Raw genomic sequence first — 12,856 nt, 5'->3', positions numbered from 1 at the left:
GGTCAAAATCGATCTTGGTTTTGATGATCCTCTCCGTTATTCTACTTAGAGGCTTGCCTAATGAAAAACGTAACATTAAGAAAATAAAGGTAGTTGTAACAAAAACTCATTCTTTTTTTTGTGATTGAGGTATTCCTGGTGGCCCGGAGGCCTTTCCAGTTTCACCAGAAACGACGGGCGAGCAAGGGCTCAGCCAGGAGGGGTGGGATTTACTAACAGCTACCCGAGCGCCTCCGAAGGAGACCTAGCAACTCAAGATTAGCTGTTTTGAGAATGAATCTACTACCGGATCGGAATCGCGACCCGCTGAGAAGATCCGGCGAGAAACTCAGCGGGCTGATATTTAGGTTAGGTACATCTCATTCGCAAATCGCTTTACCTCCAGAAAATCAACAATCAGATAATTAGTACGAAAAAAAAAACCTACAATAATACGGCTAAATTGACTATTATAAAATCCACCCTAACAATAAAACAAAAAAAAACCTTACACATTAAAATGAACAATAAAGAAAAAAGTACAATCGCGTACAAGAATTATAACCGGGCTGTACGTGATACCAGTACAGTCGTAAATAAAAACGAAAAGCGCTCCGGTATTATGCACAGATTTATGTATTGCGTTTTAAACCAATTATAACCGGTTTCGGGCAGTTTTCGAACGCAGTTTCTAGATTCAGTTTGCAACTGTCACAATCATGGCTACTAGTGATATACATACAATATTTTCATAGTTTTTTTTTTCTGTAAATATATTCTGTAGGTATTGATTTTTATAAGCAAATCACGTGCAAACTATTCAAATTGAAAATCGTTTTGATGGTATAGATTTAAGATAACATATTATGTAAAATGATAATAAGGAAGTCAATCTGGTATTAAGCAGTTAAATATAAAATGCAATACTAGACCTTTTCTGGGCAGATAAGGATGTCTTCTATGAACAAAGGAAGAAGGGTGTTTAATCTTAATTAATTGAGATACCTAGAGAGAGAGAGATGGTGTTATGTCGTCATCTCGTTCATTAGGCACTATCTCTGCTTTAAATCAAATACCACTATTTTAGTTATGAAGTGACAATACAGAAATGCGAACTTTTCACTACTGCTGACAATATATCAGGCAGATAAGTGTTGTTGAAGAGCCCACTGAGTTTCTTGCCGGATCTTCTCAGTGGGTCGCTCTTTCTGATGCGGTGGTAGATTCTGCGAAGCACGGCTCTTGCTAGAGCCAGTTTTGTTAACACCTCCTGGTCTGAGCCCCGAAAGCTCACTTACACCGTTACACGCTAGAGTAACGCTGATATAGCCTTTCAAGGCTATCAGTATAGGTATATATAAATAAAAAAAGATGTGTGGTGTCGTGGGACACCGGATAGGAACGAAGTTCCTTATTATAAAAATATTAATTTTAAGTTCTATTCGAGATATGAAGAAAATAAAACTGGAGGTTTCGCAACAACCCACGGTCATTCGGTAACGTGCGAACTTATTGTGGTACACTTCATTCACGGTTGTTTGCATAAGAGTAAATATGTTATTTTTGTACATTATTACGAAGTTATGTCGTACACTGTGTGCATTACTAATTTGTACGTTATTACAAAGCTAAATCGTACACTGTGTGCATTACTAATAACAATCTTACGTTACGGACGTTTTTTCCCGGTTAGAGTACCCCTCCGCATCGTCCCTTAAGGAACTTCGTTCCAAAAAATATTGCTGAAAAAAAAAATTAAACGGATTCGCTACTTCATCGAAACGCATAAAAGAAATAAACAAGCATTTTTCGTTAAAATAAAATAGAAGATAAACTGTCTTGATTACGTATATATACAAATTAATATATTAACATATTTATAAAGCGGTGCCCGTATTAACATAAACATACGTGTTAATACGTACGCACGATCACCAAAGCCAAGTAAAGGCTTCGTCAAACAGAACGCGTAATTAGCGCGCGTTAGAGCGCTAAACTGACGCCGCGCTATGACGCCGTGATGTGATGTACTACTGTGGTAACATACCGTCACACAGAGCCCCAGCGCTATAAGTACGCAACGCTCTGCCGCGGCGCTGTTTGACAGTATATTACCATAGTAGTACAACACATCTCGGCGTCATATCGCGGCGTTAGTTTAGCGCTCTGACGCGCGTTAAGTACGCGTTCTGTTTGACGAAGGCTTAAGATCGACAAGAGAACATGTATTTTAATTGAAACATGGTATGTGGTAATTAAAAGTTAAAAAACTTTGAATATTTAATGCAATCGTTAACAGAAGTTATTACAATGAACGCGGTGAGTTTTTTTTTAATTTATTTTTTGTAAGCGGCCCCCAGTTACTATCTCAATGAGTTACTAGTTTGATTCGATAAGATATTAACACTCAAAAGTTGTATGCAAGGTATTTTATCATATATCGCTTATGAACCAACATCCTAGTATTCTCATATTATTTTCATGTCTAGAAGCGTATCTCCTGAACTGGGCCCATCAGTGTGCTTAGTGCGAGTTTTTTTAACTTTTCGATCGCGTAAAAGTTAACTCAAATTTGTAGGAACAACTTCCCTTCGTTTGCCGCTAGGGAAACTGTTCCAACTCCATACGAATTTGAGTTAACTTTACGCTATCGAGAAGTTAAAAACTCGCACCAAGAACACATTACTGGTACTAGAGAAGCAATCACGCGTGCCGATATGAAAAAAATCAAGATGGCCGTTCTCACTAGATCCCGTTTGCTTATTTATGCGGGAAAAAAAACTAACACCTGACAAGACGAAACACGGACTAGCTTTTCTTCGCGAAGTTACAATCTCATGTTTTCTTTTCATAGGATAATAACGTTATATTTATACCTGATCTAAATAAACCACTGCATTGTTTCTTAGTATGTATTAGGAAAATTCGAAAATCATGCAAAATCACTACATAGTCGCTTTCTCTGTCCCTATATCTGTCCCTATGTATGCTTAAATCTTTAAAACTACGCAACGGATTTTGATGCGGTTTTTTTTAATAGATAGTGATCGAAGAGGAAAGTTTATATGTATAATAACATGCATTAAATAGTGGAGAAATCAATAATAAATTACAGTTTCCGAAGCGAAGCGAGGTCGCTAGTAAGCTATTAAACCCATATTTATTTTAATGAAACTAAGATATATTTTTTTTACATTCCATATTCAACCTAAAGACGAAAAAATATATCCAGTTTTGGGATAACGAATTCGAAACGTTTCGAATTTTTACATACACATATATTTTCAGCAAGAACTGCAGTTGTCCTTTCTTGGTCTATTCAAGAAAGTTCGAGAAAATAAAAATCAGTTGAATAATATTTAAAAACTTTTAACGAATCTCTCAGTGTTCGCGTTTGTTCTCATCAGTACCGAATACTGTTTTGTGCTCGTCTGTACATGAAGTACGAATCGTAATAATTTTGTATACAACTAGGTAGGTAGGTACAGCCGACTGCTCTCGACTGTAGCTAGTGACGTAACATGACACGATTCCGTAATCCAGGTCAATGGCGGGGTCAAGGCCCTCTATTGTTACCTATTTATTTTTATAAGAGCTTAATCAGCTGTTTACGTTTTTTTTTCTTTTTAGAAAACTAAGCGTTGCAAACTGTTAAACATTGATTACATTAGAGTAGTTAGAGGTGTGACGTGCCCGTCAAATGACGTTTGAAAGTATTCCACAGCTGTAAGTACCCGCTTTTTTCCCCCTACATATTTGGTAGTAGTATTGGGGGCTATTCCAGATACGGTCGGACGGGTAGGTGAGCTCACGGGCTCGACCTGAGAGAATTTGCTAACACTAGCCCTAGCAAGAGCAGCGCTTCGCAGAATTTACCACCGGTTCGGAATCGCGACCCACTGAGAAGATCCGGCGAGAAACTCAGTGAGATGTTTATGGGTTAGTTCACTCGTCGGACGGTGGCTGGTACTTGAGGGACCTAAAAGCATTGAGAGTGGATCCCGGGGATCCGACTAGATTTGCTTCGAGCGACCGCGGCTTTGCTCCGTCGTATGTCGTCAGGTTAGAGCCCGTGCGCTCACCTACTAGTTAAGGTGACGCTGAAATGGTGTCTCCGTATGACACACGTACCGTGAACCGATAGTTTTATAACTACAACATCAACAGGTTAAAAAAAAGGCTAAAATTGTTAGTTTGGTTTGCAATTAAAGGGTCAATTTAATATTTTATTAAACATCGATATGTGGCGGTGGCCATCACAGAACACAAAATATTTGGCAAGTGCCTGAATCTCGCTTACGACATTCTCAAGATAATTTTCCATACATAAAAGTTACGACCAACAACATTAGGACGCCCACTGAGTTTCTCGCCGGATCCTCTCAGTGGGTCGCGTTTCCGATCCGGTGGCAGATTCTGCGAAGCACGGCTCTTGCTAGGGTTCGTGTTAGCAACGTCGTCAGGTTTGAGCCCCGTGAGCTCACCTACTAGTTAAGGTTATGCTGAAATAGCCTCTCAAGGATATCAGCTTAGGTAGAAAAGAAAGAAAAAACAACATTAGGACCGTCTCTCTACCGAGCAATATCACTCGCTCGGTGGAAGATCTATACTTTGTCGTAAAAACTTCCCACAGATATACAGAGACGCGTGTTTTACGAAAAAAATTATAGCTATGAGATTGCCAATCTGCGGTAAGACATACCGCTCTGCTAACCAGAGTCTCTTATGACGTCACTGACCGATTTTTATCCGTCGCCCAGAGTTATCAATCGTGAGAAAACTCATTTCGAAATCGATCTATATAACTGAGATTTGAACTCAGCGTGCGTCCGTGACTGCGGACGTGTTCGGATCACGACGCGATAAAAAAACAACAAGCCGTGAGTTCTACTGTGGCACGTCACTAGTACCCTCCATTTTTAATGCCGCAATGGGATGTTGTAATCACGAAACATAAAAATCAAGAATTATAGACGCGATATGATCAAATATCCGTGAATTTGCCGTTTGATAATTGAAACTTTAAATTTGAATTTTGTATGTACAATAGAGATAGTGACAACATTTATAGATTATAGGAAGGGGCATCTTAAAAAGACGTGGATGGATTGTGTGAGAGAGAATATGTGAGAGTAGAGTTTGAGTATAGAAATGAAGTGGTTTTTTTATTGTTTAGATAGGTAGCTGATGATATAAGGAGTAACTTAGGCAACTTTTTTTAGACTAGCTTGGCCGTGCGGCGTTACCCGCGGTACGACAATACTCGCGGATAATATCGCGGGACTCAGCTAGTTAAATATAAAAACATACATCATATTTCATATAGTGGGATTAGTAGCTTAGAAGCCTTGCGTGCTCTGAAAGACTACTGGTGTTTGGTCTTTAGGCTGTGCAGTTTCTCCGAAGTGAACATTCGTACAGTTTGAAGGCGGACTTACTGGTGGTAGGACCTCTTGTGAGTCCGCGCGGGTAGATACCACCACCCTACCTATTTCTGCCGTGAAGCAGTAATGCGTTTCGGTTTGAAGGGTGGGGCAGCCGTTGTAACTATACTGAGACCTTAGAACTGATATCTCAAGGTGGATGGTGCATTTACGTCGTAGATGTCTATGGGCTCCAGTAACCACTTAACACCAGGTGGGCTGTGAGCTCGTCCAACCATCTAAGCAATAAAAAAGACTTAAAAAAAACTTGATTCTCAAATCATAATGCCACTAGTGAAAAAAATCAATAGACTGCAGCTGTACCGGTATTTTAGAAAAAAAATATCTTCGTGTACCGATTCAAAAGAAACGATAAGCAAAGATTTTTATATGCAATTTCGAACTCTAATGTATTGTAATGCGGTTCACATTATAATATCTTTTATAGGTTTTACACTTCGCAATTTTCAAGCCTATATTGCATTTTTAGTAGTGCGACCTCACTTTAGGCTTAAAAGAAATATTATTATTTTCGTTAGCGGTGTGAACATTACAATATTTGTCTATCCTTCTTCAAACGAGGCTTGTGGAGAGTACTTAACGGTAGGCAGCGGCTTGGCTCTGCCCCTGGCATTGCTGAAGTCCATGGGCGACAGTAACCACTTACCATCAGGTGGGCCGTATGTTAGTCTGACTATACGGAAAATAAAAAAAAAACACTTTATACTTTAAAGTCACTTTCAGAATCTGGTCCCTCGTTTGTTGGGGGTGGCCGGCGCGTTAAGCCGGCTTCTGCCCAACGTCGGGGGGCCTGACCAGGTGACGCGCCGTCTCTATACAGGGGTGGTGCGGTCAATGGCCCTATACGGGGCGCCCGTGTGGGGCCAGTCCCTGGCCGTGGGGGTAGCAAAGTTGCTGCAACGGCCGCAACGCACCATCGCGGTCAGGGTCATCCGCGGCTATCGCACCATCTCCTTCGAGGCGGCGTGTGTACTGGCTGGGACGCCGCCTTGGGTTCTGGAAGCGGAGGCGCTCGCCGCTGACTATCAGTGGCGGGCTGACTTTCGTGCCCGGGGCGTGGCGCGCCCCAGCCCCAGTGTGGTCAGAGCGCGGAGGGCCCAATCTCGGCGGTCCGTGCTGGAATCATGGTCCAGGCGGCTGGCCGATCCTTCGGCTGGTCGTAGGACCGTCGAGGCGATTCGCCCAGTCCTTGTGGACTGGACGAATCGTGACAGAGGACGCCTCACTTTCCGGCTCACGCAGGTGCTCACTGGGCATGGTTGCTTCGGTGAGTTCCTGCACCGGATCAGAGCCGAGCCGACGGCAGAGTGCCACCATTGTGGTTGCGACTTGGACACGGCAGAGCACACGCTCGTTGCCTGCCCCGCATGGGAGGGGTGGCGCCGTGTCCTCGTCGCAAGAATAGGAAACGACTTGTCGTTGCCGAGTGTTGTGGCATCGATGCTCGGCGACGACGAGTCGTGGAAGGCGATGCTCGACTTCTGCGAGTGCACCATCTCGCAGAAGGAGGCGGCGGGGCGCGTGAGAGACGCGCAAGCCCGCCGCCGTCGAGCGGGGGCCAGGGAGGCGGATATCGCCCAAGCCCTGGCCCTCTAAGTGTTTCGGGTCCCCTTTACACGTCGGTCTGGGGACCGGCAAAGGGGGCCTAAGAAGACGACGTGCAAGCTGCTCTGCACGCGTTTTACGCAAGAGCATCCGGGTGATGGAAGGCCGGCTATCCTCGACCCACGCTGGTTTTGATCCAGCGGGGTATTCCGTAGGATAACCCATTCTAACCGGCGCCATCTAGGCGGGCTCCGGATAGCCTGCCGACCGAGAGGGCTGGTGGTCGTGGCGCCGACGACCACCGGTCCGGCGTCCCGAGGGGGAGGGTGATGGGAGAGATGTGCTCCGCACTAAACGCTTCACTTTCCCCCTCTTGCCTTTTCATGGGTTCTGTCTCATGCGAGGTTCGGACGCGGGTTGTTGAGCGACAGGAGGTTTTAGTCAGTTCGACTCCGACATACCCCGCCCTTCATCCCCAGGGGAGGGCGGAAGTCCGGCGATTTCCTCCTGACCAAAAAAAAAAAAAAAAAATACTTTAAAGTGTCTTAAAATATTTATTTTACTAAAACATTGGTTTCAAACCCATTTCAAACTACAAGTCAGCATCAGTATTCACACATATACATACGCTATCAAAATACTTCATTCCAACAAAAAAAAAACGAACAAACAAACAACAGTCACTAAACACTATATATAATAATACAACTATTAATGTCGCATGAATATTTCGTAAACTAAAATAAGGTTTAAAATTATTATTTTTTTACGTTTTCTTAAAATCTTTTATTGTCACAAAGTCGACGCTGCGCTGGAACGCGATCGACCTGCTTTTCAACGCGTACTCTAGCAAAGTTGAGTAATCGATTGTGTTTTATTGAATAAAAAAATCTATGTAGAAATTCGTTCCCCGCTGACGATTATCGATAATTGCTTTTAAAATACTACGTTACGATTTTTTATTCTGTTTGTGTGATTGAAAATGAATTATTTTCGTGTCGCAATTCGATATGACTTAATAAGTGCGAAAGTTGCGTTATTGTTAAATAAATGGAATAAAGCACTAGTGCTCTGTTTAATTATATGGCGGCATGACAAATAATGAAAAAAGGCGGTATTGAGTTCAAATTTGGAACATCCATTCCGTTCTTTGTTTTTTTTTTTTTATGTAAAGAAACATGGCTTTACAATGTAGGGGCGTTTGAATTTCAAGGCTTGACGAATCGAAATCAATTGCTTTCGAACTATAATATTATATGAGAAAATGTGTTCATAATTGAAGCCAACTATTTGTTTCTAAAACGGATGCGATACGCTTTTAGTAAGTGGTTATTGTCGCTTATAGAAATCAGCACGGCTACCTGCACTGAGAAACTTCTGCGGTTTTGAAGTTTTTGTTTTATTTTATTTAAACTGAAATCGCAATATTAATGTAGCACAGATATAACCGCAACAAATTATCCGCTACGATTATTAACTTTAAAAAAAACGCCCATACCTTAAGTAATAAAAATCACAAGACGAAAAAAAAAATTAAAACTATAAAAGCAGAACATTGTAAGCTGGCGAAAATGCAAGACTTCGAATACTTCAATAACTAAGAAAACAACTTTTCTTATATTAACTTTTTTTCTTGTTAAAAGCATACGAGCGAATGTATATTGGCTTCTTAAGGAAGTCGAAAGTCTTTATAGGTTTTTTCTCACGGTCCGAGATAATTATTATTTGAATTTAAATTGACCTGCATACATGTAGAGCGCGTTTCTTTTATGTCACCGAACAGCTAATAAGTTATATTTTAAATTAATCGGATTAAAATGATAGACAAACTAAATAATTCATAAATCAAAATGTCAGCCATTTTGTGTAAAATCGAAAACTTTGAATACAAATATTATAGAATACATGAAGAATAGAATGAATGTTACACATGGTTACACAAGGTTCTAAGGCTTATTATTATATATGTATAAGTTTTATTTATCTATACACATAAAAGTCGACGTGCTTATTTTCCATAAATAGAATAGAAGTTTGTAGGAAATCTTAAAATTGGCCTGGCATGTTGTCCAATAAATTTTGGTAGCGTTGGCATCAAAAATTAAATCAAACATCAGCCAAGAAAGCTAACCGGTATCTATATAGAGTTATATTATAAACTTATAATCTAAGTTTTATTTATAACTTAAGTTATTATAGTTATACAAAAATCTGTCGCAAAAAGTTTTTAAAGTCAGTTATTTATTAACACGATGAATGCCATGATGGACACCATGTGTACACGGCATACTTTCCCTTAGCCGCCAATGATTTCAAAAATCATTTAAAAATCGTTTTTTCGCAAAAATATTATCAGAAAATAATGGGCGATTTACGGAACCAGTGATCACTCATTACTTTCCGAGAGATATCAAATGGCAGATATATGGTGTTAGTCGCGACCCCCCGGATCTGAATTATTGGGGGTTACAGGGTGTCCGCTGCGGTCCACTGGTGTAAGCATGGTCTCTAGTCTGGCGTTCAATACTTTACGAATTGTTACAACGAATGAGCTACTTGGAATTAAAACAAATGCCAAAATTATAACAATACGAAAGATCGAAGTGCGATATTCATGGTCCAGTTTTCTCTTCGGCTGGTTGGTTGGTCTGTCCAGGTTGGTCACGACGGTAACCTTCTTGAGCCCCACATCAATAACTCGCGTGAGACTATATTAAAACCGCGAAAGTTGGAGACAACTCGCTTCAAAGGTCAAAACTCTCCAAGTCACTGTGCCACATAGCTTATCGATGGAATAATTAAAAAACTTTTTTATTTTATCGCTTAGATGGGTGGAAGAGCTCACAGTCCACCTGGTGTTAAGTGGTTATTGGAGCCCATAGACATCTACAACGTAAATGTGCCACCCACCTTGAGATATAAGATCTAAGGTCTCAGTATAGATATATTGATCCGGTAGTAGATTCATTCGCGAAGTAATTGCTCTTCAATTGTTAGGTCTCCTTTGGAGGCGCTCAGGCAGTTGTTAGCAAATCCCACCCCTCCTATCTGAGCCTTTGCTCGTCCACCTATCCTGCTGAAACTAGAAAGGCCTTCGGGCCACCAGTAATCTTTCAATCATAAAAAAAAGTATAGTTAAACGGCTGCCCTACCCTTCAAACCGAAACGTATTACGGCTTCACGGCAGCAATAGGCGGAGTGGTGGCACCTACCCGCGCTGACCCACAAGAGTTCCTACCACCACAGTTTCTTCCTCTATTCGAGTTCGCTTAAGAAACTTTGTAACAGCACAAGGTAGAATTCCACAATCGATTTATTTTGTAAATTTCAACGATTTCAATCGATTTATTTAGAAAATATGAACAGTTTTAGAATCGTAATACCGCCGTACGTGTTCGAGCACCGCTTTTACGATGTGACGTCATATCGGAAAAGGAAATAGGTATTCGGAATATCCGAAGCTACATTGATGAACGTGTTACATAATCATTTTAAACTACTTTTACGTTTTTTTTATTATTATTTTTTATTGCTCTGATAGCCGGACGAGCTTACAGCGCACCCGGTGTTAAGTGGTTACTGGAGCCCATAGACATCTGCAACGTAAATCCGCCACCCACCTTGGGGTATAAGTTCTAAGGTCTCAAGTATAGTTACAGTATAGTTACATTTAAGAATCGCATTTTTCAAGTCTCGTTGATGTATCAGGAATACTGTGGTACTGTTGGTAGGGGGACAGGTTGAGAGTTCTATCGGGTAGGTACCACCACCCCGCCTATTTCTGCCGTGAAGCACTAATGCGTTTGCATTTAAAAGGTGATCTCAAGGCGGGAAGCATAGGCACGTAGTGAATGTCTATGGGCTCCGGTAACTACTTAACACAAGATAGACCGTAAGTGCGTAATTCTATCTGAAACATCGGCTTAACGGTAAGGAGCGGCTTGGCTCTGCCCCTGGCGTTGCTGATGTCCATGAGCGTCGGTAAACAATCAGTTAGGCCGTATGCCGTATGCTCGTTTGCCTACGAAGAATAAAAAAAAATTGGTGACATGAAGAAGAAAGAAAAATTGTAATATTCGAAATATGAATTGTATATTGACAGTAAAAATTGAATCGTAATAAGAGTTTTAATCGCCCTCAATACAAAATCCCTCATAATCTTTATATTCGTTTATTTCTTCTGTGCGTATGTTTGTCACTGAACTCCTCCTAAACGGCTGGACAGATTTGAATGATTTTTTTTGTATGCGTTTGGATGGCACCCTGGATGGTTTAGATTCACGAATCCGCCTGGCAGATGGCGCTGCAGTCGGTATCTAGGCTATTTATCTTTCCTAGAAATAATTTATATTGGCAAAACAAAGTTTGCCGGGCCAGCTTGTATTATTATATAATATTTTTCGACATTAAAAACAATCGAACTACTCGTGTAAAAATACAATTTACAGAACAAACAAGCTATTAGAAATGGAACAGGAGGAATTGAGCAAAATATGTAAACATTTGAATGATGTATGTAGGAAGTGGGAGAATAATGTAAAATTAAACATAACCTAAAAGAAATACAAATTGAATTTTATTTTCAGGTTTCCATCTAAGTGGGGTGGTGCGGGCACCGGCGGCAGTTCCTCCCTGCTCAGAACCGGAACGGCTGTTCAGGGTCACAGTTTCTTTTGACAGGTACAAATAATTTAATTTTTTTGATAACTATAACCGACGCTCATCGTACTGGTGGTAGGACGTTTTATGAGTCCGCACGGGTAGGTACCACCTGGCTATTTTTGCCGTGAAGCAGTAATGGGTTTAGGTTTGAAGGGCGGGGCAGCCGTTGTAACTATAGTGAGTCCTTAGAACTCATGTCTCAATGTGGGTGGCGGCATTTACATTGTAGATGTCTATGGGCTCCGGTAACCACTTAACACACAGGTGGGCTGTGTGCTCGTCCACCTGTTAATGCCATAAAAAAACCGTAAAAAAAGAACGAGAGTTGGAATTGAATGTTTTATTAAAATTAATTTTCAAATCGAAGAGGTCTATGATTTTAATGATAGTTATGAGATACGTAATAATAATATAATTTTTTATGATAACAAAAAAAGAAAACCCGGCTTTAACAAAGTAAAATGACAAAACCATCTATAGTAGTCGAAGTTAATTAAATATGCATTATTATAGGATATAACAAAGACTATTAGTCAGATCATGATAAAATTTTAATGAAACCACACGATAATCACCTGTTTTCCAACAAAGAAAGAAACATGAAAATCGATTTATCTAGAACTAGAGGTCCCGCAGTAGTCGAAATTCGACTATAATTAATTGGAATTGTAAGTTTGTACACTATTTTGTATTTTATACTTCTATAATCACAAATTTCGCCAAGACTACACTATAAAAAATATTAACAAAGACAAACAATATTTAATCTATTCTCAATTTGACAACAGACGTCAAGAACAAAAGTTTGACAATAAATAGTATGCATGTGTGTTGCGTCAAATACTTGGTATGTAGTGTGTGTAACGTTTTCTTTATTGATTTAATGTATATTTTATGCATTATTTAAAAAAAATATTAACATTGTGCACTTCTTCTCTATATTCTCTATAAGTGTGGAAAATTTCATACTCCTCCGTCCGCGCAATTTTCGTAAGAAGGGATACAAAGTTTTTGCTTCACGTATTAATATTCTAGAATAAACATGGCAGGTTACATTAAAAAATTCACTCCAAATGATAACTCGTCCTATTTTGGAAGTCACTTAAAAAGATAGTACTAAACTGATCCATGTCAAGTAGTGACAAATGATTATGAAGACTGTCGCAGCAATCAAACTGTCCTGAATTTCTGCTTCAGTAAAATACGATTCTCTAAAATAGATTAAA

At 40.2% G+C, this 12,856-nt stretch overlaps 1 protein-coding gene across 1 annotated transcript in view; it reads left to right on the top strand.

The window, feature by feature from the left end:
* Positions 1 to 12,856, top strand: part of LOC105842591 (zinc finger SWIM domain-containing protein 4) — a 100,827-nt gene that overhangs the window by 61,876 nt on the left and 26,095 nt on the right. Inside the window, exon 2 of the mRNA XM_038017517.2 lies at positions 11,555 to 11,648. Within this exon, the coding sequence (XP_037873445.1) occupies positions 11,555 to 11,648 (94 nt within the window). The remainder of the gene's footprint in view (positions 1 to 11,554; positions 11,649 to 12,856) is intronic.

The sequence above is a fragment of the Bombyx mori genome, chromosome 19 (genome assembly GCF_030269925.1).
Source record: "Bombyx mori chromosome 19, ASM3026992v2".
Lineage (NCBI taxonomy): Eukaryota > Metazoa > Arthropoda > Insecta > Lepidoptera > Bombycidae > Bombyx > Bombyx mori.
The sequence above is the reverse complement of the archived record's forward strand: the minus strand, read 5'-3'. Positions and strand labels throughout refer to the sequence as shown.